The sequence below is a fragment of the Aspergillus candidus genome, assembly GCF_002847045.1.
Source record: "Aspergillus candidus strain CBS 102.13 unplaced genomic scaffold BDW47scaffold_43, whole genome shotgun sequence".
NCBI classification, from domain to species: domain Eukaryota; kingdom Fungi; phylum Ascomycota; class Eurotiomycetes; order Eurotiales; family Aspergillaceae; genus Aspergillus; species Aspergillus candidus.
The window spans coordinates 83,029-106,702 of NW_020194048.1; the positions used below are offsets into that span (position 1 = coordinate 83,029).

Sequence of the window (23,674 nt, forward strand, 5' to 3'; positions counted from 1 at the left end):
TTCTTCTCCGCTTACCCGCGGGGTTGCAGTTTATCTCTCCACCAGATAAACCCGAACTATTTAGAATTCGAAGGGAGATTATAGATAGGATAATATGGTATAGAATCGCTAAGTCTGTAGAATTCGGTTACAACACTCTAAAAAGAATCAAAAGACATGCTAATGGAAACGACCGAATGTGCGACCATCGCACAACCCCCAACTCCAAGGAACCAAAAATACAGGACTCGGGATATAGTAGCTCAATAGGTCAATACTAGTAGGTGTCAAAACGATCGGGCAGAACGACCGGCGCAACCAAAGTCCACAGGTAGATCGCATAGCAGACCCATGCGCTGATGATCTTCACCCAACTGGCCCAGTACGTCCGGCCCACCGGCGCAAAGTCGTCCACCGTGTCCGGGTCCAGGTTCTGGGTCAGCAAGGTCGCCACCCAGGTTGTGGCCAAGAAGAAGATCACATGGAACAGGGAGTAGTTGTACTGGGTCGATCCCCGCTCGTCATCCCGATCCTGGCCATCGTCCGACTCGTCATCGCTGTCTTCGTCCAACGCGCTGGCGGGGAGACTGCCACTGGCGACGGCTCGCCGCAGAACCTCGGCGCGCATCTCCCGGCGAGCCGTCGGCTGCTGGGTCACCAAGCCATGTTCGTTGTCGTCCGTCCCGACGGCGGAGTAACCGTGTCCGCCCTTGGACCCCAGCGCAATACCCTGGGTCGCGGCACGGGTCGTCGTGTACGCGATGGTGGCCATGGTGACAATCGCACCCAGCACAATCGTCGCCGTTCTCGTGCCGCGCGCGCGGATCAACGGGTTGCAGCTGTTGTCGTCCGGTTCCATCGACACGGCCGACATGGTCAAGTACGTGCAGTATGCAGTCACCATCGCGGCCTGTGCCAATCCCGCCCGGGGGTTGGCTTCCTGGACGACGGGTTGAACCGACACGAACGAGGTGATTAAGAAGACAACCAGATTGATCTGGAACGTCAGTAATGGCCGACATTGGAAGGGGTATGATCGAGTTAGCACGTACCGTGATCGCTGCCTGGTTCATGTGGCACTGGCTGCGGGCGAAGAAGATATACATCAAAATCGTCATCACGAGCGACGAAACGTACATTCCCACCGTCGAGCCGATCAGCAAGCCCCGCCAGAGACCCGACCCGCTGTCCTCGATCTTCTGCAGACAGAGCTCGGCCCACGAATGGGCCAGATCCACCAGCAGGATCAAGCCCAGCAGGAGGAAGAGCATGGCGCACAGGAACGCAATGTAGGTGCCGTAGACGAAGAAAAACTGTTCGGGAATGAAGAACGAGGCAACGACCAGGAGGATCCACAGAACGACCTTGGGGCCCCAGAAGCCGTTCTGTAGAGCCGCCCGACCGTTCCTCGTGGACCGGACCCCCAGGAGCATGAACGCGAGGATCAGATGGAAGAGACCCAGGGCGAAGTTGATACGATGGACGGCGACCCAACCGTGGCATTCTTTCCCGTCGCATTTGATTTCCATGTAATCCAACGTCATGTTCTGTAATTTTTTCAGGGCCCACGGGGTGAGCATGATCCAGGATATGATCGAGTTGATGAGTAGGATGAACGCATATGCGATTCTCGTGGCCATGCTGCATTACTGTCAGCTCTAGTCTTATCGAATTCCCAGTCCACGTCTGATCTCCCTACCTGTTCTGAAACTTTCCACATGCGCTACACACCGCCGAGCACGTCGCAGCACCACAACATGATGTCGCAACGGTGATGAGCTATGCTTATCGTCAGTCTGCAATTCTTCCAGATAGAGTGAATGACGTACCGTGCTGGCACTCGGAAGGGCCAAGAGAGGGATCGAGAGGAGAGCTCCCATGATGCTGAACTGAGCCCTGTCAACCACTACAAGCAGGTAGGAATATGGTAATCGGCCGTTCTCTTCAAATAGAAAGCAGACGAGTGTCTCTCACACCTTGTCGCAAGTTGATCCAGCGCGGAGGCAAACGGAGACAAACGGAGACGGCGTCACGTTGCCTCCCGGGCGGTGAGTCAGGTGGGTCAGCCGGTCAGGTGATCGATGATGATGCCAAGACGCGGGCAATTATCGGCCCGGGAATGCATGCATTGGCATTACGTAAGATGCATTCTCCCGGGCATAACGGTCTGTCCTCCGGGCTGCCTCAGGCCAGGTCTCCTTCCCCCTCGAATCGTTCTTGTTCTTCTTATCTGTCGTCTCTGCGTCTCTCCTTCGCTCTCTTTTTTTGTTTTATCTTTCTCTCTTCCACTGTCTTTCAATCCCTGTCTTTCCCCCTTCTCTACTTCCCAAACCGCTGGTTATCCGGTTTGGATGAGAGTCTTGCTTGTCCGCTCTCGGCCCTTCATTCGCGTCAAGTGACTACTTGGCTTATCTGTCCCGCGGCTTTGGGTTTATGATCTCAACGTGACCAATCGTTCTGGATAACGATATCACCGACTGCCCCTCGTGTGTTTGAACGGGCCTTTTGACGACATAGACTATATCGAACGCATGATTTCACCATGGCAGACTCGACAAAATCGAAGCGGGTTATCTCCGTGATTGCGGGAACCCTCGTGGCCTTGGCCTGTGGTACCAACGTGCGGCTCTCTTAGGTTTGAATGCGATACATCGGCCTGAGGGACTGGACTGACAGATGGACAGTATGCCTATTCTGCATGGGCCCCTCAATTTGCCCACAAGATGAAAATCTCGTCCACCGAGAGTAACTTCATTGTAAGGCTCTTGCGTCTTCGTGGCCCCCCGGAATGGATGGTCGTTGACTGGTTCTAGGGTGCGGCCGGTAACTTGGGAATGTACGCCTCAGGGATTCCGTTGGGGTTGTTAACGGATGCTCGGGGACCCCGTCTCACCACCTTTATCGGAGGAATCGCCCTTGGGATAGGGTATTATCCGATTTATCAAGGTGGGTGGCAGCCTCCCCATCGGTAATGGTGCGGAGTTGTATGCTGATCTGTCGTTCGTAACTATAGCCTATAGCCATGGGCAGGGATCACTGGGGATCGCGTTGCTCTCGTTATTCTGCTTCCTCACGGGTTTTGGAAGTTGCTCTGCCTTTTCCGCTTCTATCAAGACCGGTATGTCAACATGGCACTTCGTATTGTCCGTCTCCAACTGACAGATCTCAGCGGCATCCAATTTCCCCGATCACCGCGGTACCGCGACTGCATTTCCTCTCGCCGCCTTTGGCCTGAGCGCCTTCTTCTGGTCCACCGTTTCCGCTGTCCTCTTCAAAGATGATACCGGCCAATTCCTCCTGCTCCTCTCTCTGGGGACCTTCTTTCTCAACATGGTGTCCATTCCGTTCCTTCGAATCATGCCCCCGACCGAGGAGTATCAATCGCTGGCCCGGGAACGAGTCCCAGCCGAGACCCGCCGGCTTCGCAAGCACCGGTCCAGCGAGATGCTGTCCGTGGGAGAGACTGGCGATGAAGGTGCTCAGAGTTCGACCGCTTTCGAGTCTCAATCCCGGCTTCACGTACGGTCCCAATCTTCCGTGTCGAACTCGCACGTGCGGACTCACAACCCCGACCTCGATGAAACGTCGTCGCTGGTGTCCAAGACGACCTCGAGGCACTCGCGAGACTTTTGGCACGGGAACGAGGAAGACGAGGACGATGGGCTGTCGGCCGTTGGCCTTGACTCGCCTCATCAAGACGTTAGAGGCTTGGCGATGCTGCCGAGGGTCGAGTTCTGGCAGCTTTTTCTGACCATGGCGCTGCTGTCCGGAATCGGACTGATGACCATCAAGTTTGTCTCCCTGTCAGTCTCCTAAGAAGTTGACCTAGGCTAACGGTTTCTCAGCAATATTGGCAATACGGTAAGGGATATGGCCCCACCTCATCCGATCCTATACTAATCCCGGCAGACCAAAGCTTTGTGGATGCACTACGATGATAGCGCCAACGACAAGTTCATCCAGCAACGGCAGGTCATGCACGTGTCGGTCCTGTCCTTTGGCAACTTTGTTGGCCGACTTCTTAGTGGTACGTGCTCTTGCTGTCCGCAATTGGACCGGTCGTTGATGGTCCCATTCTAGGTATCGGCTCCGACATTCTGGTCATGAAACTGGACATGTCGCGATTCTGGTGTCTCTTCGTCTCCGCATTCGTCTTCACGGTGACGCAGATGGCCGGCGCCGCGATCACCAACCCGCACCAGCTGGTGGTCGTTTCGGGGTTCACCGGTGTCGCGTATGGCTTCCTGTTCGGAGTCTTCCCGTCCCTGGTCGCCCACACCTTTGGCATCGGCGGTCTCTCCCAGAATTGGGGCGTGATGACGCTGGCCCCGGTGTTGAGCGGCAACGTGTTCAACATGCTGTATGGCAGCATCTACGACCGTCACTCCATCGTGGGAGATGACGGCGACCGGGATTGCCTCGACGGTCTCGGCTGCTACCAGGCTGCCTACTACACCACCTTTTTCTCCGGAGTGGCGGGCATTCTGGTCTGTCTGTGGAGCATCGTGCACGAGCGTCAGATCCACGGGTCTTTCCGCAAGAAGCAGGACCATGAACGTTTGGCCTAAACGCGGGTCGACCGGTGCCGTGCACTTGGTTTGCGCCCGTTGGCCGAGGATTCGCAACATATCGTTCATTCACTCTTGATCTTGTGGAAATTTTTTTTTTTTTTTTTATCTTGGACATATATACCCATGATTCAATCCCTTGATTTCTTTGCCTTGATTCCGTTTTCGTTTCACAGTTATATAGCTATTGTTTCGGCTTGCGATCGTTATAGAAGTGCCGGCGGTCTCCTGATGAGCTGCAAAGGCACGCATGTTCACTACTGCAATTGAAGAAGTAATTGTCACTCAGCTAGAAATATACCCATGACATTCAAGACTCTATACAGTGCCACATCCTCTTATGGATAGAGCATAGAACAGATATAGATAGGAAGTCCGGATAAATGATACATTAGTCATCGCCCAACACGGCTAGCGCGCTGACAACCTGCGGGATCGGATTGGCGGGGAGCCTGAGGCCAGCTCCGACTTCGCTGCGGAGGATCGCGATCCACTTTTTTTTCATGGTGGAAGAAGCTCTTGACCTTCTCCTTTCAGCGGACATTCTTCACCCAGACTTTTCTCATCCATTTCTTCTGCTGTGGTGTGTGACTTGTATATTCTGCTGCAATCATGCTCCTCTCGCAAGTCAAGGGTCGGCTCATGCCCGCCACTCTGCGGAGCTTCTCGAGACCTGCCGTCACGAATAGCGCGTACGTACAAGGACCTGGATTAGGAACCAGATGAGGATCAGTTGCTAATGGTTGTCCTCTAGTCGTCTCCTCTCTACTACCCTCCCGAAGCGCAAAGAAGAACCTCTCAACAAGGTCTCCAGCCATGTCACGCAGCCCATCTCGCAGGGCGCCTCCCAGGCCATGCTGTACGCCACCGGTCTCACCGAAGCCGACATGAACAAGGCCCAGGTCGGCATCTCCTCCGTCTGGTACAATGGCAACCCGTGCAACATGCATCTGCTCGACCTGAACAATCGCGTGCGCGAGGGTGTTCAGAAGGCCGGCTTGGTCGGGTTCCAGTTCAACACCGTGGGTGTCAGTGACGCCATCAGTATGGGCACCACCGGCATGCAGTACTCGCTGCAGAGTCGCGACCTGATCGCCGACTCCATCGAGACCGTCATGGGCGGCCAGTGGTACGACGCCAACATCAGCATCCCCGGCTGCGACAAGAACATGCCCGGTGTCATCATGGCCATGGGCCGCGTCAACCGCCCCAGTCTGATGGTCTACGGCGGCACCATCAAGCCCGGCTGCGCCGCCATGCAGAGCAATGCCGACATCGACATTGTCTCCGCCTTCCAGGCTTATGGACAGTTCATCACCGGTCAGATCGACGAGCCCCAGCGCTTTGATATCATCCGCAACGCCTGCCCCGGTGGCGGTGCTTGCGGTGGCATGTACACCGCCAACACCATGGCCACGGCCATCGAGGTGATGGGTATGACCCTCCCCGGTTCCTCCTCCAACCCCGCCGAGTCCCAGGCCAAGTACCTGGAGTGTCTGGCGGCCGGCGAGGCCATCAAGAACCTGCTCAAGGAGGACATTCGCCCCAAGGACATCCTCACGCGCCAGGCTTTCGAGAACGCCATGATCGTGGTTAACATCACGGGCGGCTCGACCAACGCCGTGCTGCACCTGATCGCCATCGCTGACTCCGTCGGCATCAAGCTGGACCTCGAGGACTTCCAGAAGGTGTCCGACCGCACCCCCTTCCTGGCGGACCTGAAGCCCTCGGGCAAGTACGTCATGGCTGACCTGCACTCCATCGGCGGTACCCCGTCGCTGCTCAAGTTCCTGATCAAGGAGGGCGTCATCGACGGCTCCGGCATGACCGTCACCGGTCAGACCCTCGCCAAGAACCTGGAGAAGGTGGCCGACTTCCCCGAGGACCAGAAGATCATCCGTCCTATGTCCGAGCCCATCAAGCCGACCGGTCACATCCAGATCCTCCGCGGCTCGTTGGCCCCCGGTGGCAGTGTGGGTAAGATCACCGGCAAGGAGGGAACCAACTTCACGGGCAAGGCCCGCGTGTTCGACGAGGAGGACGACTTCATCGCCGCTCTGGAGCGCAACGAGATCAAGAAGGAGGACAAGACTGTGGTTGTCATCCGCTACACTGGACCCAAGGGTGGTCCCGGCATGCCTGGTCCGTTATTTCACTCCTCTCTCTCTCCTTTCTGCTTCTTCGTTTCGTGGCATAATACTAATCCATCTCACAGAAATGCTGAAGCCCTCCTCTGCCCTGATGGGTGCCGGTCTGGGTGACTCGTGCGCCCTGATCACCGACGGCCGTTTCTCCGGTGGCTCCCACGGCTTCCTGATCGGCCACATCGTGCCCGAGGCCGCCGTCGGCGGTCCCATCGGTCTGGTCCACGACGGCGACGTCATCACCATCGACGCCGAGAAGCGCGTCCTCGACCTGGAGGTTGATCAGGCCGAGCTGGTGGAGCGCCGAAAGCAGTGGGAGGCTGACAAGGCGGCTGGCAAGCTGCCTCCCACGGGTCTGACCCTCAGGGGCACCCTGGGCAAGTATGCTCGGTGAGTCTAACCATTCCAACCTATCTTTCCCCTTCGATGTGAAGTATGCTAACACCATCAAAGCACCGTCAAGGACGCCAGCCACGGCTGTGTCACTGATGCCGTCGAATAAATGACTGTTTGAGTACGAATAACTTCAGATTTGCATGGCTTTTTTTTCTGTTTTCTGGATAGGCGAACACCAAAATTCTTTCATTTCATGTTTTTAATATAGGAGCGTTTATCAATACAGGATACCGTTTTCTTTTCTCTACTTTTGGATTTCTGTTTTCATAGGCTCTCCATGACGATGGTTGATGGTTACACTTATGTATGGAAGTTGGGATACTCCTCTTCATCTGAACTCTACCGGGGTTTCACTTTCTTGGACAGACTGCCTTCTATCGTGGAGTACACTGATTCGACCAGCGTGTGGAACCTGTCCAGGCGTGCATCTCCGCAATTGATCTGCTTCTGCCCCGCCTGAGATGCGGGCAGCAACAACAAGAACAACAGCTGGACCCCTCATCCACCCTCCTGACACTACTCTCCCATTCATCCCATCGTCTATCCCATCATCTACCCATCCATCAATACTCCCCCAATGGCCAAACCAAGCACCCAAATCCACCGCGCATGGTGGAAAGAAAGCTCCGTCTACCAGATCTGGCCCGCCTCCTTCAAAGACTCCAACGATGACGGCATCGGCGACATCCCGGGCATCATCTCCAAGCTGGACTACATCAAGGACATCGGCGTGGACATTGTCTGGCTCTGTCCGTCGTACAAGTCGCCCCAGGTGGACATGGGGTATGACATTGCCGATTACTACAGCATTGCGGATGAATACGGCACGGTCGCGGATGTGGAGCGGCTGATTAAGGGATGTCATGATCGCGGCATGAAGCTGCTGATGGATCTCGTTGTTAACCATACTAGTGACCAGCATGAGTGGTTTAAGAAGTCGCGTAGCTCGAAGGATAGTGAGTATCGGAATTGGTATGTGTGGAAGCCGGCGCGGTATGATGAGCAGGGGAACCGGCAGCCACCGAATAATTGGGTCTCGCATTTCCAAGGTATGTACATCAATCCGCTTCATAAAATAACTTTGTATTTTATATATATATACGATTGTGTTTTGGAACAATCGTTAATCAATCCCCTCAGGCAGCGCATGGGAATGGGACGAGCACACCCAAGAATACTACCTCCACCTCTACGCCGTCGAACAGCCCGACCTCAACTGGGAGCACCCACCCGTGCGCGAAGCCGTCTTCGACATCATGCGTTTCTGGCTCAACAAAGGCGCCAACGGCTTCCGCATGGACGTCATCAACTTCATCAGCAAAGACCAGCGGTTTCCCGACGCGCCGATCAAAGACCCCCGCACACCCTGGCAATGGGGCGACAAGTACTACGCGAACGGGCCCCGCCTCCACGAGTACCTCCAAGCCGTGGGCAAGATCCTGAAGGAATACGACACGTTCAGCGTCGGCGAGATGCCGTTCGTGACGGACACGAACGAGGTGTTGCAGGCTGTGCGCTACGACCGCAACGAGATCAACATGATTTTCAACTTCGAGCACGTGGACATCGACCACGGCCGCTATGACAAGTTCGAGCCCGGGAGCTGGAAACTCACTGATTTGAAGGCGTTCTTTGAGCGCTGGCAGACGTTTATGTATGAGAATGATGGCTGGAATGCCCTGTACTGGGAGAATCATGATCAGCCGCGCTGTGTGGACCGGTACGTCAATGCTAGTGAGGAGAACCGCGTGCAGGCGGCGAAGATGTTGGCTACTGTGTTGGCTTTGATGTCCGGCTCGCCGTTTGTGTATCAGGGTCAGGAGATTGGCATGTCGAACGTTCCGAAGGAGTGGGGGATGGAGGAGTATAAGGATATTGACTGTTTGAATCATTGGCATCGGTATGTCCTCTCTCTCCCCCCTACACTACATCCAACTAACAACAACAGCCTCCTCAAATCCCACCCCACCGACACGGCCACCCAAGAATCCGCCCGACGAGAATATCAAAAGAAATCGCGCGACAACGGCCGCACGCCCGTTCAATGGAGCTCCGCTCCCAACGGCGGCTTTACATCCCCCACTGTCAAGCCCTGGATGTCCGTGAACCCAAACTACACCCGCATCAACGCCGAAGCAGCCGTTAAGGATCCTGCCTCAATCTACCACTTCTGGGGCGCGGTGCTCGGCCTGCGGAAGAAGTATCTGGATGTGTTTGTTTACGGAAACTATGAGCTTGTGGATGCTAAGAGCGAGGAGGTCTTTGCTTATAGTCGGCTGTATGAGGGGTTGAAGGCTGTTGTTGTGGCGAATTGGACGGAGGGGACGGTGCGGTGGGATGCTGCCGCTAAGGGGGTGGCGTCGAAGACTGTGCTGCTGGATACGTATGAGGGTGTGGAGAAGGTGGGAGGTAGATTCTCTGGGGAAACCTGGGAGTTGAGGCCGTTTGAAGCGGTGGTTGTGCTGGTGGAGTAGGGCGGTGGTCTATGTCTACTCTACTGTACATGATACGCGGGAGAGGGCTATATTACTTTAGTTTCAAGAAAATGAAGATGGTTCTCGTGGATTTTCGAAGACAGGTATACTTCTTTCGTCTGAATTGTGCTGGATACTGGTGCGTGCGGACGCCCACTGGCCTGTGGTTCCTCCCAGCGTCCGGGCCCCCTTGCCCTCCACGGGATGAGTGTGCTGGATTGAGAGACATGCAATCAGCCAACAAGTTAACTGGCTTGCCTGGACTTCCCTGAATAGATCTTATTTCAAAGCTTGTAACTAGTCACAATTTTTCAGAGTAATCAGAATGACCAATTGATCAATATTTCGACCGTCTTCCATCAGTCCTCCCACACAAAGGATCCCCCAAACCACCCACAACTCTGCAAAGCACTCGAGCATGGCTCCTGCAGCACTTTGTGATGCCCGAGATTGGGCCACACCGATTGAACCGGTGTTGAGCTGATGACTTCCTTTGGATATGATATGGCAGTTCAAGCAGTGTCTTCAGGATTGTTTTTCCTCGCGTAATTAATCCTCCAGGGTCTTTTCAAAGACTCTAGTCCTCTTTTGATTTCCGTCGCCGACTGAACTCTATCAGTCTTGGTCATTATAATATGTGCACTGGATTCATTTACCTGGCCAGAAATTTTCCAAAGAAGGTATGTAAGTCCCCAAAAGCCGGCGGCAAAAGGCAGAAACCACTGCCATCCTGGAGATCCTTCTGTGGCATTGACGTTCATACCGAAAAGGGACTGTTCTTGTTTAGTATCTTTCCTTTGGCACAAAACGGTAGGGTGTATCTTACTGCAGTAAACATCAGAGGTAGATAAACGAACTTCAAGATCGATAAGCTGTGGGATCATCACGGTGGGCAATCGGACGGTGGATTCTTACAGTCACAACACTGATCCTTCTTATAAAGGTGGCCTCGTGAATAGATTGGCGAGTATACTCCTAAGTGGGTTGTAAATCATCCCATTCAGAAAAGGAGTAGCGCAGCTGCTTACCATCTGCGATATAGAATTGATGGTGTGTTCAAATCGGTCGAGCTTTTCTGTGTAATACAGCTTAATCGATCTGAGATTACTCTGTAAGGATTTATTCTTGTCTTCGCGATCATCTTTTACCACGGTGCTATAGTAGCGTTTCATTTCGGCCTCGATGGTCTTCAGCTGATAGTGAAGGGTACGCCGTAGATGCGCAAGATATAGAAGATCACGTCCTAGATCATTGATATGCTTGGGGTCCAATGATCCCTTAGCAAATTGTTGTCGCTATTTGGAAGGCCACACAGAGGTCAGAAAAGAAAAGAAATAGATCCGAGTTGGGAAGATCGCCACGCACATGTTCCACTAAATGGGTTTCGGTTGAATCGCAGTATCGCTCCCACTCTTCATCAAATTCTTCCCAAAACTGCTTCAGGAACTCTGAGATACTCTCGGGAATCCAGATCTTTGACAATGAGCTATTGTAGAAGGGATTATGCTGGTTTTCATGAGGAATTGTCCACTGGACTCCCCATAAGGTCTGCTCTAATCCTTGGAGATTACACATCGAGCTATTTTCCGTGGATTGAAGAAGTATACTAAAGGTTGTGTGACATGTTCGTGATTCAATACTGCCATCTCGCCTTTTGTCGGAGAAATTTTCCCAGGCGTCTCGCTCGTTGTGTGCACTACCAACTGTTAGCCAAACAAGGTACAGTAGGATGATAAGAAGATGCATGGTACAGAATCGTTGTCTTGGAATTTTCACAGCATTGAATGTGTTCCAATTCATCTGGTGTTCTGAGTTTCATGCCATGTGTGGGCTGTTTCTTCTGAGATAGACCCCATGTTAGAGATTGCTCCTGCTCTCTAGTCAGCTTTCGCATGGAGGGGTCTATCCTGCGTCTGGGTATCGGTTGCGTTTGCGTTTGCGTTCGATGGTATGAATACTTTTCAGGCTCTGGCAGTTGCCACAATTGCAAAGAAGCCTTTGCATCAGTGGGATGTAAATTGAACCAGTTTCCTGTGAGACACAGCGTAGCTGGGTCAACGCCATGTTCCAGAAGGACATGGAGAAGACTGATCTGCTTTATATTCGCCACTGTTTCTCGTAGACTACATTCAGAGTCGATCACCCAATTCAGCTCAGTCAGAGGGACTCGAAGTGTATCAATCAATCTTCCGAGTCGTTGCTCGACCTTTTCAACTTCCTTATATTGCAGAAGCTCTTCAAGTGAAGCTCGAAGAAACTGTCTTATTTTAGACAAGCCTTCGTATTTCATAGTCGAATATTTGAGCCAATCCTTGCCGACCTCCAGGAAACGCTGAAATATTTTTTCAGATGATGAGTGGCGCTTTATTTGCTCGAGTGATTCCCCCAGATTGCCACATAATAATCTAAAGATGGGTTTTTTACCGTAACGGAGTGCAAGAATAAGTGCTGTCTCCCCCCCTTCCTCGTTAATCGCATCACAGGTGAAATGCGGTATGCTTATGAGGACTTCCACGGCATACTTGTCATCATGCATAACAGCTTCTGATAACAAGGTCATCTTTCTTTTGACAGACTGGTTCAGTATCTTGACAATACCCTGTTCGCTCGATTTCGGCGGCATTCTAGAGCGATGTTTTGAGATGAAGTTTGGCGGGAGACACGAGTACATTGCGGCATCACGCGGAATAGGCTTGTTCTTAGATTGGTCATTCCTCCACCGTTCCTGAAGACACCAGTACAAAGGTGTCCGATTCTCATGATCGCAATCGTCATAGTTTTTTTTTGTATTGAAAAGTTTCCTGACGACATAGTGGTTTCCAGCCTGTGCAGCATAAGACACAGGCGATCGGCCGCCATGATCCGCGGCAAATACGGCATCATCCTCTTTGTACTCGTTGCAGAAAAATCTAACCGTTGCTTCGCATCCCATTCCGGCGGCCCATGACAGAGGCGTTCGGCCGTCATGATCCGCGGCGAATACGGCATCACCTTCTTTGTACTCATTGCAGAAAAATCTAACTGTTGCTTCGCATCCCATTCCGGCGGCCCATGAAAGAGGCGTTCGGCCGTCATGATCCGCGGCGAATACGGCATCACCTTCTTTGTACTCGTTGCAGAAAAATCTAACTGTTGCTTCGCATCCCATTCCGGCGGCCCATGACAGAGGCGTTCGGCCGGTTTGATCCTGACTTCGGGGATCCGCTTTCTTATCTATCAAGAGTCTGATACTTTCCCTCGACATAGAGTTCAAATCGCGACCCGGGCCCAGCGGTCTCTGAATTGGTTTTCTAATTTGGTTGACCTCTGCAGTCGCCGCATACGAAAGCGCAGTTCGGCCCGTTGCATCGGGTTGATTTATGGTGCTGGAATGGCTGTACTGCAATAGGATACGAACACAATCGGTATACGGAGTTTCGACGGCGTACGAAAGTGCAGTTCGACTGTTGACCGGGAGATCAATAGTGTTCAAATTAAGCATAATGAAGGATATCAACATAGATTCCTCGTAGTACCAATAAGCCTGTAAAGCAGCAACAAGATCTTCGACCGAGGAATGCTGGGATTTGCTCGGTGGTAGAGCTGACATGGTTGCAGCAATTGTCGATGTATCAATTATCAATCGAAATGGAAGGAATTCCACAGGGATATTTATCACGGTAATAGTAGAAGCAGAATATTCGATAGTGAGCAAGAAACGTTTGGTTAGCCGTGTAGACAGAAGGGGATGAGAAGAGGTAGGTCAGCAAGCAGCGGGGTAGAGCATCGTGGCATCTAGGCTGAGGCGCAATACCGACAGGGTATAGCATAGTGACTGCGGCTGAATCTGGTAAACAAGCCGGCCAATGATATAGGTTAGTCTTCTCATGGTTCGTATCCTTTTCGTATAGAAAGTCCTGATAGAGCCGATTCATCTGTTGACTAGATGAGTGATATGAATGTTGTTTACAGGGCAAGAGAAGAGATGAAGTTATCCATGAACGAAAGAGGAAAGTCTTATCGATAACATCCTTATCGATAAGGATGTTATCTCCGCTGAAAAATATTCCCGACCCGGCGACCGGTGAACTCAACATTTCTCTCCATCCCAACTGCTTCACTTCGGCTTCATCCCGTCCTCCATCTCTCTCGCGCGACCCCTCCAATCATCTCTCATTTACTCTCGTTTCTCTCGCGTCAATATACCCGCCTTATCCGACCTCCGTGCGACTGGATTTCAGGGATCTCTGGGATTCCCAACCACCTGGTTGGCCGCCCGTTCTCAACCCATTCTAGATCCCACACCAATCCCGCGGAAAACCCCGTCCTTCGACTACACCCCCAATCTTTGAGGAAATTCGAAATGTCTGCCAGTCTCCCTTCGCGTCAAATCCCCGCCTTTCTGGCCCGGCGGCAGCCCCGGATTCTCAGCACCGGTCGCCGTGAGTTTCCCGCCTAAGACCACTGATCACGCATCCCGTCTTCACCAAGTTATATTGACTAATCCTGGTCATAGGTTTCCAATCCTCGTCCTCCGGCCAGACCCAGAACCCTTCCTACCCGCTCTACCCCTCCGTCTCCCAACTCCTTCACCAAAATGGGATTCCCGAATCCGACCTCTCCAAGATCCCAGCCTCCGGACCCAAGGGCCGTCTCCTAAAGGGTGACGTGCTCGCCTACATCGGCGCCATCCCGCGCGACTACCCCTCATCGCAGGCCCAGCGACTCGAGAAGCTGGCTCACCTCGACTTGAGCAACATCAAGATCGCGGCGCCCCCCGCCCCGGCGGAGCCGGTCAAGGTGGAGGAGCCCGAGAAGCCCGTGGCCCGCGCCCCACCCACCACGTCGGTCGCCGTGTCGATCTCGCTGGCGGCCGTGCTGTCCGTGCAGAACAAGCTCTCCGAGACGCTGGGCGTCAACGTGCCGCTGTCCACCTTCCTGGCCCGCGCCGCCGACCTCGCCAACGACGACCTGCCCCGGTCGTCCACCGACAAGCGCTCCGCCGACGAACTCTTCGACGAGGTCCTCGGCGCGGACCCCATCGTCACCTCGCGGGGCGACTACATCCCCGAGCTGAACGCCTTCGATGGACCGATCCAGACGGCCCCGCGCGCGCAGGACGACCTCATCGATATCCTCAGCGGCCAGTCCAAGAAGCGGACTGCTACCCGGGTCGCAGCCGCTCCCGAGGAGCCCGCGACCAACGTCTTCAGCCTGACGGTGCCGCTGAGCGACAAGAAGCGGGCGCAGACGTTCCTCGACCGGGTCCAGGCGCTCCTCACCGTGGAGCCGGGGCGGTTGGTTCTATAGATATCACATTGGCGGCTAGCATTGTTAAATCTTTAATAACTACTGTATACAATCTCCTTTACTCCCTTTTCTTCCAATCTTACTTCTTCCCAGACTGCACCGTAGGATCCTACCCTCATCAGCACCACACCAAGCATGACAAACGCACACACCAAAGGAAGGGGTTGAGGGGGGAATACTAACCAAATAAACCTGATAAAACCGCATCTTCAACTCCTCGCCCTCACCAAACACGACCCGTCCCGCCCACGGCACCTCCACCTCCTGCTTATCTGCATCCGCGCGCAGCACGAACCTCGCCGTCCCGTAGAGCATTAGCTCGCGCGGGCCCCCGAAGAAGACCTTTGTTGGGGAGTGTTTCCGTGATGCGACGTGTGTCCAGAGGTTGTGGCGGAGGGTGAGGATTTCTATCATATTTTATCATTTGTTAGCTTTGTAATGAATACTACTATCAGTATAGTTTCTATACTATACTCTGATTACTAGTATGATATGACGAGTAGAAGTAGAGGCGGCAGTAGAAGTAAGAAGAAGAGGATCAACGAACCCTGAGATCCCTTGGCAACCTTCGACCCCATAATAAGCGTCGCATCATCCGTAAAGTAAGAAGGATACTTGTCGTGCGCGGATTCCGTATCGCTGGTTGCGTAGAAGGACTCCAGGAAGGAAGTCATTGCGGAGGTGGATTCGGGGGAGGGGGAGAAGGCGGGGTTGAGAGTGATGTTGTAAGACATGTTGCTGCTTTTCTTTTCCTTTTTCTTATGGAACTGTTTGAGATGGTGGGTGATTGTTTAATGAATTGGGTTGTTAAAATTGCAGTAGAAGTGTTACTTGTAAATATGTTGTAGGATGTGGATGGTGTAAATAATACAGGAGGATATATATCCAACGGTCCGATATCAACCCCACTTCCGGTTCTCTTCCGATTGCTCTTCCGATATTTCTACTGCTTCTGTTTTATTTCAATGTTCATTCAAATGTACCCAGTACTAGTGCTTCTGATTGAACACACATCGTGCCACTGATGCCTTTCATACAAGTATACCCTAACTCAACCTACAATCCTCACCCCCATCAAACCTCCAACTCGCCTCATCCACCCCGTTCGGTCGACTCCCCCGCACGAACTGATTATCAACGCCCTCGATCTCCGCGATCGGCCGCACGACCTCAATCTCCGCATCATACGCCTTGGAATACCACCGCTCAGTGAGCACATCCGTCTCATAAAGATGCGGAAACCGCTTCTGCATCCCCCGCAACACCGTCGACGAGATCCGATCCACGCTGTCGCAGTGGCGTAGACCGAAAAACTCCGCCGGCTGCGCTGCACGCATCACCTCCTGCACCGCGGCTGGGTAAGTGCCCACGGCGAAGAGCAGTAGATCGTAGTGCATTAGCGATGCCTTGCCGTGGTAGGAGCCGCCCGTTGTTGCGCGGTGGTAGAGTCCGCTGAGGGCGGCGATCGCGCCCATGCAGCCCGTGCCGTAGTCGGAGATGGGGAAGGGGGGGACGACTGGGTTGGAAAGACCCATGAATTGGCCTTGGGCCCAGGCTATGCCTGTTACCTATTGATGGAACGGCTGTTAGCAGTAGTTTTTATCTTTCCTTGGTGCTAGGAGGAGAACGTACGCAGTCTGCAATCTGCTGCCAGCCTGGTCGGCCTGCCCACTCGCCTTCATAGCCAAAGCAATATTCCGATACGTACACGATGCCCTTTCCACGCTTCTCGGCCATCTCTGCGAGTGCCTGTGGCCCGTAGCCGAGCTTCTCGAGAGCGCCGGGTCGGTAGCCGTCGACGACGACGTCGGCGTCCGCTACGAGCTCTTCGAATTGGCGACGGCCTTCCTCCGTTTTGAGGTCCAAGTCGGCAGCATGCTTGCCCATGTTGCCGTCGACCTGGAAGAAGGGCACGTCGGACAGATGCGGGCTGGTGATCTTCAGCACATCGGCACCGTACTCCGCCAGGATGCGCGCGACGGTGGGGCCCGCAATGATGCGGCAGAGCTCCAGGACCTTGACCCCTTCCAAGATCCTGGTGCTCCCGTTACAGCGAGCCGGGAAGGGCGTGGGCGGGGCATCGCCGTCCAGACGGGATACCTTCCACGGAGGCTCCTGCACGTTCAGTTTCCCCTGTAGCTAGTCAGAATCCACTCTGCTCGGGAAAAGGCAGAATACGTACATGCGGGGTCTGGATAAAGTCGTCGTGCTTGTATGCCGTCACGCCAGCCTGTCTCCGCTCCTTGTTCATTTCCTCCAGTTCAGCAACGCTGTACCGCTGCACATGGCTCTCAATCACCTTGATTATCTCCTCGTAGTCCGTCAGATCAGGCCGGTGTCCCTCCAAGCCGATCATGTTCAGCGTCGTCGTAGCCTCCAGGGACCCGTGGATATGGAAGTACTCTCCCTCGTTCTTCGTCCTGTACAAGTTGGCAGACATCCGCCGATAACCATTAGACTGGGCCGCCAGCAAATCGGTATCTTTCAACTTCTTCTTCACCTCAGGATCCAGCTTGGACAGGCCATCCACCTTCGCCATATACGCTTGGCAGCCAAACGCCGTCGCGCGCTCCAGGTTGATGCTGACTTTGCGCGGCGGGGAAGCTGACCCGTAGCGCAAGTCTGCCAGCGCGGCGGCCACGGCGCCCTCCACGCCTTTCAGCGCCGCAAGGGTCTCCGTCTCCTTGAACGGAATCGGGAAGTAGATTTGGTCGTACGACGAATTGAACGAGACGGCGTTTCTGGCTTGGGAGACCTCCGCTGGTAGACTCAGCCGCTCTGACTGATCGCAAAGCAGGGAGAAAATGCGACCTGCTTCGCGAACGGGCGAGTATTCGTTCGTATTTGACTTAGCCATGATGTCGGTCGGTTGGGATTGCTATATATAATCGTCCTGTAGAAATACAGCGAGGAAGACTATTTGATCAACACCGCCGGGAATTAGTGCGCAAAGACAGATATATGTAGAATCAGGTCCTGTCTGAAACAGAAGATCCATGACGGTGGCAATTTCAAGAAATCACCCGCCATCAACCCCTCCAACTTCATTCCGAAGAGTTGGAGAGATGTCGGATGTGAAGCCGATAAGATCGGAAGTGAAACAGGAAGTTGCTGCCTGTGCGCCTTGGTGCCTTGGTGCCTGGTGATATGATGTCTGCCTTGATGCCTTATGATCTTGTCGGCTCGGTTGTTTATCGTGGAATGTCTACTCTTTGACCAAGAATGACCATCATCAGGCCTGACAAACACTTCTCCAAGATAGACTACCTATTAGCAGCCCAGCGGCTGACTTGGTGTCTTGCACCTGTGTATCCAACCCCGTCGCACAGATGTTCGCATGCCTTGTGTGTCAAACCACCGGATTTATCTGTGCACACAACTCCAAAGTAAACAATATCAACATCACCAGCATACCTCAAGTGCATGGTGCGTACCTCGCGCGCTAGTAACCAATTAGCAACAGCCCATCAGGGGATACATGGGCAGACCCCGCGAGGAATGTGCAATCCCTGACCCCGAAGTCCTACTTTGCCAGTCACTTTCGACCTGGGTTTGCTCAAGAATGATCCTGTTGTGATTTCAGAAACAGGTCTGGACTCACCCCGCTGTTAGTCCCACTGCTCCTGTCTCTGCAATAACGTACATTTGCGACAATTATCTCCATGTCCCTCGTTATCGTCCACAAAGCATGGCATTGCATCCTGACAGACTGTCCTCCGTGGCAGCCACGCTGGGCTTCCTGTTGATTCTGGCCTCTACGGTGCCTGCGGCTTGCAAAGTCATCTGCCGGCTGGCAAGAAAACAGCAGCCTATCCAGTTATCAACAGAGTCAGGTACGGCACCCTTCGCGCCACAAGACAGTCTTCAAGCATATGAGGACGAAGATGGCGTCGCGACGAAAGCCTCGCTACAGGCATTCTCGGACGGATGGCAGAAAGCTGCTATCATGATCCTGTCTGTCGTGGGCTTCCACCTGGCGTTGGCGTTAGCGGTTGTTGCACCAGCACCATGGTCAGGGCCGGATATTCGCAGCGCTCCCTTTTGGCTGCAGGCTGGTGCCTGGGTAGGTGTTGCGAGACCAAAAATGAAATACGGTAACTAACTTGAAATCACAGGCGCTTCTTTGTCTGCATTCTATCACATTTTATACAGAACCTTCCTGCGTGCAGAGGTATAGACTCGCCAAATATGCCTTCGTCACTAGTCTTCTCGCTGCTGCTATAGCATGCATGCAGATCAGTACATCCTCGTCAGGGGGGTACTCTCCCACAAAGGAAATCAAAAACCTCCTGGTCAGCATAATCGTTATCACCATTTTTCGCGCCATGTCCAGCGCCATGATCCCACGCCGTCCAAGCGTCTATCATAACGATCAAATAGTCGACCAGCAGCAGAGCGTTAGCATGCTCGGCCGATATACTTACGGGTGGGTCAGCGACTTGCTCCACTACATCCGAAGAAACAGAGGGTTGGAGATCGACTGTTTGCCCAAACTCCCATTTGCAGCCCGCGCCCACGCTCTTCACGCGCAGCTGGAGTCAGTGCGTCATTCCCGCACGCTGTGGATGGCTTTGATGGTGCGACATTTTCGGACACTTATCCTGCAGGGGACACTCAGTCTGATTAGTTCGGTGCTGAGCTTCGGGCCTCAGATCGCGCTGTACGGGGTTCTGAGGACATTGGAAGGCCGGCAGCCTGACGAAAGTGTTGCTATCAACACTTGGTTCTGGGTGGCAGGATTGGGAGCCGCCTTGATCTTGTCCCTAGGGATCGAGTCGTGGCTGTGGTGGATCATCTATTCTCGACTCTGGTTGCATATATATGAAGGGCTCTCTACACTAGTATTTGCCAAGTTGATGCGCTGCAAAGATGTAAAAGAGCAAAGACCGTCGAAGCAGAGCTCCGAGGACCCGGACGGGGAGGACGATGGAGAGCAGGAGGAGAGTCGCCAGAGCGTCATCAATCTGGCGACAGTGGACTCGAAACGGATTGCGGACTTCGTCATGTTCAACTATCTCATTCCGAGTTGTGCGACCCGCTTGGTAATTGCGGCTGGCTTTCTAGTCCATTTGATCGGATGGCCCAGTTTGCTGTGTGGACTCTCAGTGTTCGTCCTCGTTATGCCGGTCAATGTGCTTTTGACCAAAAGATACTCCAAATCCCAGAAAGAATTTATGAATGCTACCGACAAGCGCGCTGTGGCCGTAACAGAGGTTCTCCATGGGATCCGCCAGGTCAAATTCGCCGCTATGGAGCAGCAATGGGAGGATCGGATCAGGGAGAGACGCCAGGCGGAGCTAAAGCTTTTGCGGAAGACGTTGCTGTACAACACGGGATTGGTGTCCGTATGGATCCTAGGCCCGATAATGATGTCCGCAGTCTCCCTAACCGTCTATTGCCTGACGAATCGGGAACTCTCACCGTCGGTAGCCTTCACAACCCTATCCGTTTTTGGGTCCATCGAGTCAGCGCTTGCTAGCCTGCCGGATCTCTTTTCCCGGGGCATGGAGGCAAAAGTCAGCGCAGACCGCATCGATACATATATGGCGTCCGCTGAGAAACCCCCACATACGACGGATGTGGAGGCGATCTCGTTCCACTGTGCCTCTATTGCTTGGCCCGCAGAAACAGAGCCGGAACAGCACTGCGAACCCAGTGACCGTTTCATCCTCCACCATTTGAATCTACGGTTTCCACCCAAAGGCCTCAGCGTGATCGCCGGTAAGACCGGCACGGGCAAGAGCCTTCTCCTCGCGTCCATTCTCGGCGAATGCGACGTACTGGCCGGGTTAGTGGCAGTTCCTCACGCACCGACGCTAGAAGAACGGTTTGATCACCGGGCCACGCAGGACAACTGGATCATCGACTCAGCCGTGGCATATGTAGCGCAGAACCCTTGGACAGAGTCTGCCTCGATCCGCGACAACATCTTGTTTGGACTTCCTTATAGTGACCCCCGGTACCGCGAGGCTATGTTTGCGTCTGGCCTCGACAAGGACCTTACGCTGTTGCCAGACGGCGACATGACCGACATTGGCGCCAATGGCATCAATCTGAGCGGTGGTCAGCGGTGGCGGATCTCGTTTGCTCGTGCGCTGTACTCCCGCGCACGGATCTTAATCCTGGATGACATATTCAGCGCTGTGGACGCGGAGACAGGCCGTCATGTGTACGAGCATGGCCTCACCGGACTGCTCGGGAGAGACCGTACTCGGATCCTCGTAACACACCACATCTCGCTGTGTCTGCCTCGAGCAGACTATTTCGTGGTCCTCGACAATGGGTCGGTGTCTCATGCGGGCCCTGTGGAAGAGTTGGCGGATCCGTCTCTGGCGCAGCTTCTGCATGGACTGGAGACGGAAACCCTCGTCTCTCCGGTAGAAGCTATCAAGATCGACCATGAATGGCCTGGTGGGAAGCCCTCGTCTGTGGGCCCAGCTCCAACTATGGCTCCCACCCACACACCCAGAAAGTTCACGCAGGACGAGAAGCGCGAAACAGGGTCGGTGTCAGCCAAGGTGTACGCCGCCTACCTCTGTAAAGGGGGTGGGCTTGCCCTGTGGCCGTTAGTCCTGCTTGGAGGGATTTTGTTCAACACTTTGTCTGTTAGCCGGGTAAGTGAGCCTTATACTCTCTTCTGTCTCATGTTCTGACCGGTCTAGTCTTGGTGGGTGGGTGTCTGGACAAGCTCGACAGGGCGGTCCCATATAGCTCAAATATCGACAAACAGCGAAGTGCTCTTCTATCTCTCCATCTACGTAGGCTTTTCTGTCGCAGCCTGTGTCGTGGGCACGTTGCGCTATCTTGTCCTCGTCCACGCAAATCTTCAATCTTCCCGTCGGATGTTCGAAGGACTGCTTGCAACCGTCCTCCGGGCGCCTCCTCGGTGGCTAGACACCGTCCCAGTCGGCCGCATATTAAACCGGTTCACTTCAGACATTCACCTGCTCGATTGGAGGCTGGGTTATGATCTGGGGCTCTTCCTGTCCAAGGCGTTAGAACTCATGGGCATTCTCGTGGCTAGCGTGCTAGTCTCGCCTACTATCTTGGTCCTCGCCGCAATCCTACTAGTCCCATGCTTTTCAATCTCGCGATTCTACCTGACAGCCGCCCGGGAGATCAAACGGCTCGAGAGCACTTCCAAAAGCCCCGTCATGGAACTATTCGGCACCAGCCTGACCGGCCTGATGACCATCCGCGCGTACGCCAAAACGCAAGTGTACATGCGTGAGATGTACACGCGGATCGACCGTCACGCGCAGACGGCATGGCACCTGTGGCTTCTCAATCGCTGGCTGGCTCTGCGGATGAGTGTCATAGGGGCAGTCTTCTCGACGACGACAGCCGCCCTTGTCGTCTACACCCCCACCATCTCCGCCGCCATGGCGGGGTTCGCCATCAGCTTTGCTATGCAATACAATTATGCGATTTCCATGGGTCTGCGGTTCTACGCCGACCTGGAGATGGATATGAACGCGACGGAGCGCGTTCTGGAGTACTCCTCCATGGAGACCGAAGACCAAGAAGGTCATGACCCGCCCGCCGCCTGGCCAATACGCGGTCACATCGAGGTAAATAACCTGGTGGCCGGATACACAGCGGACCTGCCGGCTGTGCTGAACGGGCTAAGCTTCACTGTGGAACCCAACCAGCGAGTCGGCGTGGTGGGCCGCACAGGATCAGGCAAGTCGTCCTTGACGCTGGCGCTCTTCCGCTTCCTGGAGGCGCGCCACGGCCGTATCCGAATCGATGGGCTGGACGTGTCCCGGATGAAGCTGCAAGCGCTCCGCAGCCGGCTAGCCATCATCCCCCAAGATCCCGTGCTATTCTCGGGGACGGTGCGCTCAAATTTAGATCCGTTTGACGAGCACTCGGACGAGGAGTTGTGGAACGCCCTGGAAAGGGTACACATGGTGTCCTTCGAAGACAACCGGACGCTCGGGTCTCAGCACAGCACAGAATCCTCAACTAGCAGCCCTACTCTGGCTTCTTCCTGGTCGTCTGCCTCATCCATCAACTCTTCCGCCAAGTCATCCTCCAGCGGGGTCGCCTCTCTGAACACCGCAGTCTCCGAGGGAGGCTCCAACCTCTCACAAGGGGAGCGACAGCTCCTATGTCTTGCGCGAGCCATCGTGTCCCAGCCCAAGATCATGATTCTAGATGAAGCCACATCAGCCGTCGACATGGAGACCGATTCCCTCATCCAGCGGTCTATCCGAACGGAGTTTGGATGCAGGGCGTCGTCGCTACTCGTCATCGCCCACCGACTCAGCACCGTCGCTGATTTCGATCGTATCTTGGTCATGGATGCGGGGAGGGCCGTAGAGTTCGGTCCACCGCGGGAGCTGCTCGCTATTGAGGGCGGGGTGTTTCGAAATCTGGTAGAGTATAGTGGTGAGAGGGCGCTCGTGGAGGCGATCATTCTGCGTGGACAGTGAGGTGAGTCTTACTGCTTGAAGAGAAAGTAAGGAGAGTAATGAAAAGATCGACGTGGTTTGGATATCTTAGTTAGATTATACACCAGCATGGCGTTGGGGGTTAACTTTTTTGGAATGTTGCAGGAGTGACGGTGCGCGATCTTTGTAGATGGATCGTGGTGAAAAGAGTAGATGAGGAATGTGTGCCCGAGTGCCTGATTTTGGCGCCAAAAATGGCAAGAATATTCTTTTCTTCCTTAATTGAAATCTATTCAGGTATATAACTCAAACCTACGCTCAATCTTCAAAATGCTACATTTGCCACATCAAACGGTGAAAAGGAATTGATTCTACCGGAGTCTCTATAGTTCCCAAACCCACTTGTCTAGCAATTCATCAATGTCATA

At 53.9% G+C, this 23,674-nt stretch overlaps 9 protein-coding genes across 9 annotated transcripts; 5 read left to right on the forward strand and 4 right to left on the reverse strand.

The window, feature by feature from the left end:
- Window positions 1–106: 106 nt before the first annotated feature.
- BDW47DRAFT_109963 (serine incorporator domain-containing protein) lies at window positions 107–1,976 on the reverse strand. The gene is made up of 4 exons (XM_024813601.1): window positions 1,809–1,976; window positions 1,679–1,758; window positions 1,032–1,620; window positions 107–976 (listed from the first exon to the last, which is right to left on the reverse strand). The coding sequence occupies exons 1-4, from the start codon at window positions 1,857–1,859 to the stop codon at window positions 257–259; spliced, it is 1,440 nt and encodes a 479-aa protein (XP_024669687.1). The 5' UTR covers window positions 1,860–1,976; the 3' UTR covers window positions 107–256.
- A 246-nt stretch (window positions 1,977–2,222) lies between these two features.
- BDW47DRAFT_109969 (putative MFS transporter) lies at window positions 2,223–4,861 on the forward strand. Its single transcript, XM_024813602.1, has 8 exons — window positions 2,223–2,599; window positions 2,664–2,735; window positions 2,793–2,925; window positions 2,993–3,097; window positions 3,149–3,770; window positions 3,825–3,840; window positions 3,889–4,006; window positions 4,060–4,861. The coding sequence occupies exons 1-8, from the start codon at window positions 2,522–2,524 to the stop codon at window positions 4,545–4,547; spliced, it is 1,632 nt and encodes a 543-aa protein (XP_024669688.1). The 5' UTR covers window positions 2,223–2,521; the 3' UTR covers window positions 4,548–4,861.
- Window positions 4,862–5,092: 231 nt separating this feature from the next.
- ilv3 (dihydroxy-acid dehydratase ILV3) lies at window positions 5,093–7,471 on the forward strand. The gene is made up of 4 exons (XM_024813604.1): window positions 5,093–5,239; window positions 5,302–6,689; window positions 6,763–7,081; window positions 7,145–7,471. The coding sequence occupies exons 1-4, from the start codon at window positions 5,160–5,162 to the stop codon at window positions 7,191–7,193; spliced, it is 1,836 nt and encodes a 611-aa protein (XP_024669689.1). The 5' UTR covers window positions 5,093–5,159; the 3' UTR covers window positions 7,194–7,471.
- Window positions 7,472–7,635: 164 nt separating this feature from the next.
- Window positions 7,636–9,572, forward strand: BDW47DRAFT_109975 (alpha-glucosidase). Its single transcript, XM_024813605.1, has 3 exons — window positions 7,636–8,136; window positions 8,228–8,987; window positions 9,036–9,572. The coding sequence occupies exons 1-3, from the start codon at window positions 7,665–7,667 to the stop codon at window positions 9,559–9,561; spliced, it is 1,758 nt and encodes a 585-aa protein (XP_024669690.1). The 5' UTR covers window positions 7,636–7,664; the 3' UTR covers window positions 9,562–9,572.
- A 267-nt stretch (window positions 9,573–9,839) lies between these two features.
- BDW47DRAFT_60221 (uncharacterized protein) lies at window positions 9,840–13,474 on the reverse strand. Its single transcript, XM_024819399.1, has 7 exons — window positions 11,313–13,474; window positions 10,927–11,257; window positions 10,590–10,856; window positions 10,477–10,536; window positions 10,388–10,417; window positions 10,218–10,334; window positions 9,840–10,166 (listed from the first exon to the last, which is right to left on the reverse strand). The coding sequence occupies exons 1-7, from the start codon at window positions 13,148–13,150 to the stop codon at window positions 10,074–10,076; spliced, it is 2,736 nt and encodes a 911-aa protein (XP_024669691.1). The 5' UTR covers window positions 13,151–13,474; the 3' UTR covers window positions 9,840–10,073.
- A 190-nt stretch (window positions 13,475–13,664) lies between these two features.
- Window positions 13,665–14,870, forward strand: pdx1 (putative pyruvate dehydrogenase complex component Pdx1). Its single transcript, XM_024819400.1, has 2 exons — window positions 13,665–13,982; window positions 14,057–14,870. The coding sequence occupies exons 1-2, from the start codon at window positions 13,904–13,906 to the stop codon at window positions 14,848–14,850; spliced, it is 873 nt and encodes a 290-aa protein (XP_024669692.1). The 5' UTR covers window positions 13,665–13,903; the 3' UTR covers window positions 14,851–14,870.
- BDW47DRAFT_109981 (uncharacterized protein) lies at window positions 14,866–15,662 on the reverse strand. The gene is made up of 3 exons (XM_024813606.1): window positions 15,398–15,662; window positions 15,034–15,257; window positions 14,866–14,959 (listed from the first exon to the last, which is right to left on the reverse strand). The coding sequence occupies exons 1-3, from the start codon at window positions 15,582–15,584 to the stop codon at window positions 14,930–14,932; spliced, it is 441 nt and encodes a 146-aa protein (XP_024669693.1). The 5' UTR covers window positions 15,585–15,662; the 3' UTR covers window positions 14,866–14,929.
- A 173-nt stretch (window positions 15,663–15,835) lies between these two features.
- Window positions 15,836–17,936, reverse strand: BDW47DRAFT_60233 (CAIB/BAIF family enzyme). Its single transcript, XM_024819401.1, has 3 exons — window positions 17,033–17,936; window positions 16,483–16,983; window positions 15,836–16,418 (listed from the first exon to the last, which is right to left on the reverse strand). Exons 1-3 carry the CDS (start codon window positions 17,705–17,707, stop codon window positions 15,897–15,899), a joined length of 1,698 nt encoding a protein of 565 aa, XP_024669694.1. The 5' UTR covers window positions 17,708–17,936; the 3' UTR covers window positions 15,836–15,896.
- A 602-nt stretch (window positions 17,937–18,538) lies between these two features.
- Window positions 18,539–23,288, forward strand: BDW47DRAFT_127906 (putative ABC bile acid transporter; the record flags this gene model as incomplete). The annotated part of the gene is made up of 3 exons (XM_024816779.1): window positions 18,539–18,913; window positions 18,966–21,464; window positions 21,513–23,288. 3 exons carry the CDS (start codon window positions 18,539–18,541, stop codon window positions 23,286–23,288), a joined length of 4,650 nt encoding a protein of 1,549 aa, XP_024669695.1.
- Between the last annotated feature and the right edge of the window lie 386 nt (window positions 23,289–23,674).

Coding starts and splice junctions, on each gene's coding strand:
- BDW47DRAFT_109963 (XM_024813601.1), bottom strand. CDS start 1,859: ATGGGAGCTCTCCTCTCGATCCCTCTCTTGGCCCTTCCGAGTGCCAGC. Junction 1,759..1,808: donor CCCTTCCGAGTGCCAGCACG/GTACGTCATTCA, acceptor CGATAAGCATAG/CTCATCACCGTTGCGACATC. Junction 977..1,031: donor TGAACCAGGCAGCGATCACG/GTACGTGCTAAC, acceptor CTGACGTTCCAG/ATCAATCTGGTTGTCTTCTT.
- BDW47DRAFT_109969 (XM_024813602.1), top strand. CDS start 2,522: ATGGCAGACTCGACAAAATCGAAGCGGGTTATCTCCGTGATTGCGGGA. Junction 2,736..2,792: donor CCACCGAGAGTAACTTCATT/GTAAGGCTCTTG, acceptor GACTGGTTCTAG/GGTGCGGCCGGTAACTTGGG. Junction 3,098..3,148: donor TTCCGCTTCTATCAAGACCG/GTATGTCAACAT, acceptor GACAGATCTCAG/CGGCATCCAATTTCCCCGAT.
- ilv3 (XM_024813604.1), top strand. CDS start 5,160: ATGCTCCTCTCGCAAGTCAAGGGTCGGCTCATGCCCGCCACTCTGCGG. Junction 5,240..5,301: donor CCTGCCGTCACGAATAGCGC/GTACGTACAAGG, acceptor GTTGTCCTCTAG/TCGTCTCCTCTCTACTACCC. Junction 6,690..6,762: donor GGGTGGTCCCGGCATGCCTG/GTCCGTTATTTC, acceptor TCCATCTCACAG/AAATGCTGAAGCCCTCCTCT.
- BDW47DRAFT_109975 (XM_024813605.1), top strand. CDS start 7,665: ATGGCCAAACCAAGCACCCAAATCCACCGCGCATGGTGGAAAGAAAGC. Junction 8,137..8,227: donor TTGGGTCTCGCATTTCCAAG/GTATGTACATCA, acceptor CAATCCCCTCAG/GCAGCGCATGGGAATGGGAC. Junction 8,988..9,035: donor TGTTTGAATCATTGGCATCG/GTATGTCCTCTC, acceptor TAACAACAACAG/CCTCCTCAAATCCCACCCCA.
- BDW47DRAFT_60221 (XM_024819399.1), bottom strand. CDS start 13,150: ATGTCAGCTCTACCACCGAGCAAATCCCAGCATTCCTCGGTCGAAGAT. Junction 11,258..11,312: donor AATTCCAAGACAACGATTCT/GTACCATGCATC, acceptor AACAGTTGGTAG/TGCACACAACGAGCGAGACG. Junction 10,335..10,387: donor TACCTCTGATGTTTACTGCA/GTAAGATACACC, acceptor AAACAAGAACAG/TCCCTTTTCGGTATGAACGT.
- pdx1 (XM_024819400.1), top strand. CDS start 13,904: ATGTCTGCCAGTCTCCCTTCGCGTCAAATCCCCGCCTTTCTGGCCCGG. Junction 13,983..14,056: donor GATTCTCAGCACCGGTCGCC/GTGAGTTTCCCG, acceptor TCCTGGTCATAG/GTTTCCAATCCTCGTCCTCC.
- BDW47DRAFT_109981 (XM_024813606.1), bottom strand. CDS start 15,584: ATGTCTTACAACATCACTCTCAACCCCGCCTTCTCCCCCTCCCCCGAA. Junction 15,258..15,397: donor GGTTGCCAAGGGATCTCAGG/GTTCGTTGATCC, acceptor AAAATATGATAG/AAATCCTCACCCTCCGCCAC. Junction 14,960..15,033: donor GGTTTTATCAGGTTTATTTG/GTTAGTATTCCC, acceptor TGATGAGGGTAG/GATCCTACGGTGCAGTCTGG.
- BDW47DRAFT_60233 (XM_024819401.1), bottom strand. CDS start 17,707: ATGGCTAAGTCAAATACGAACGAATACTCGCCCGTTCGCGAAGCAGGT. Junction 16,984..17,032: donor ACTTTATCCAGACCCCGCAT/GTACGTATTCTG, acceptor GACTAGCTACAG/GGGAAACTGAACGTGCAGGA. Junction 16,419..16,482: donor GGCAGCAGATTGCAGACTGC/GTACGTTCTCCT, acceptor TTCCATCAATAG/GTAACAGGCATAGCCTGGGC.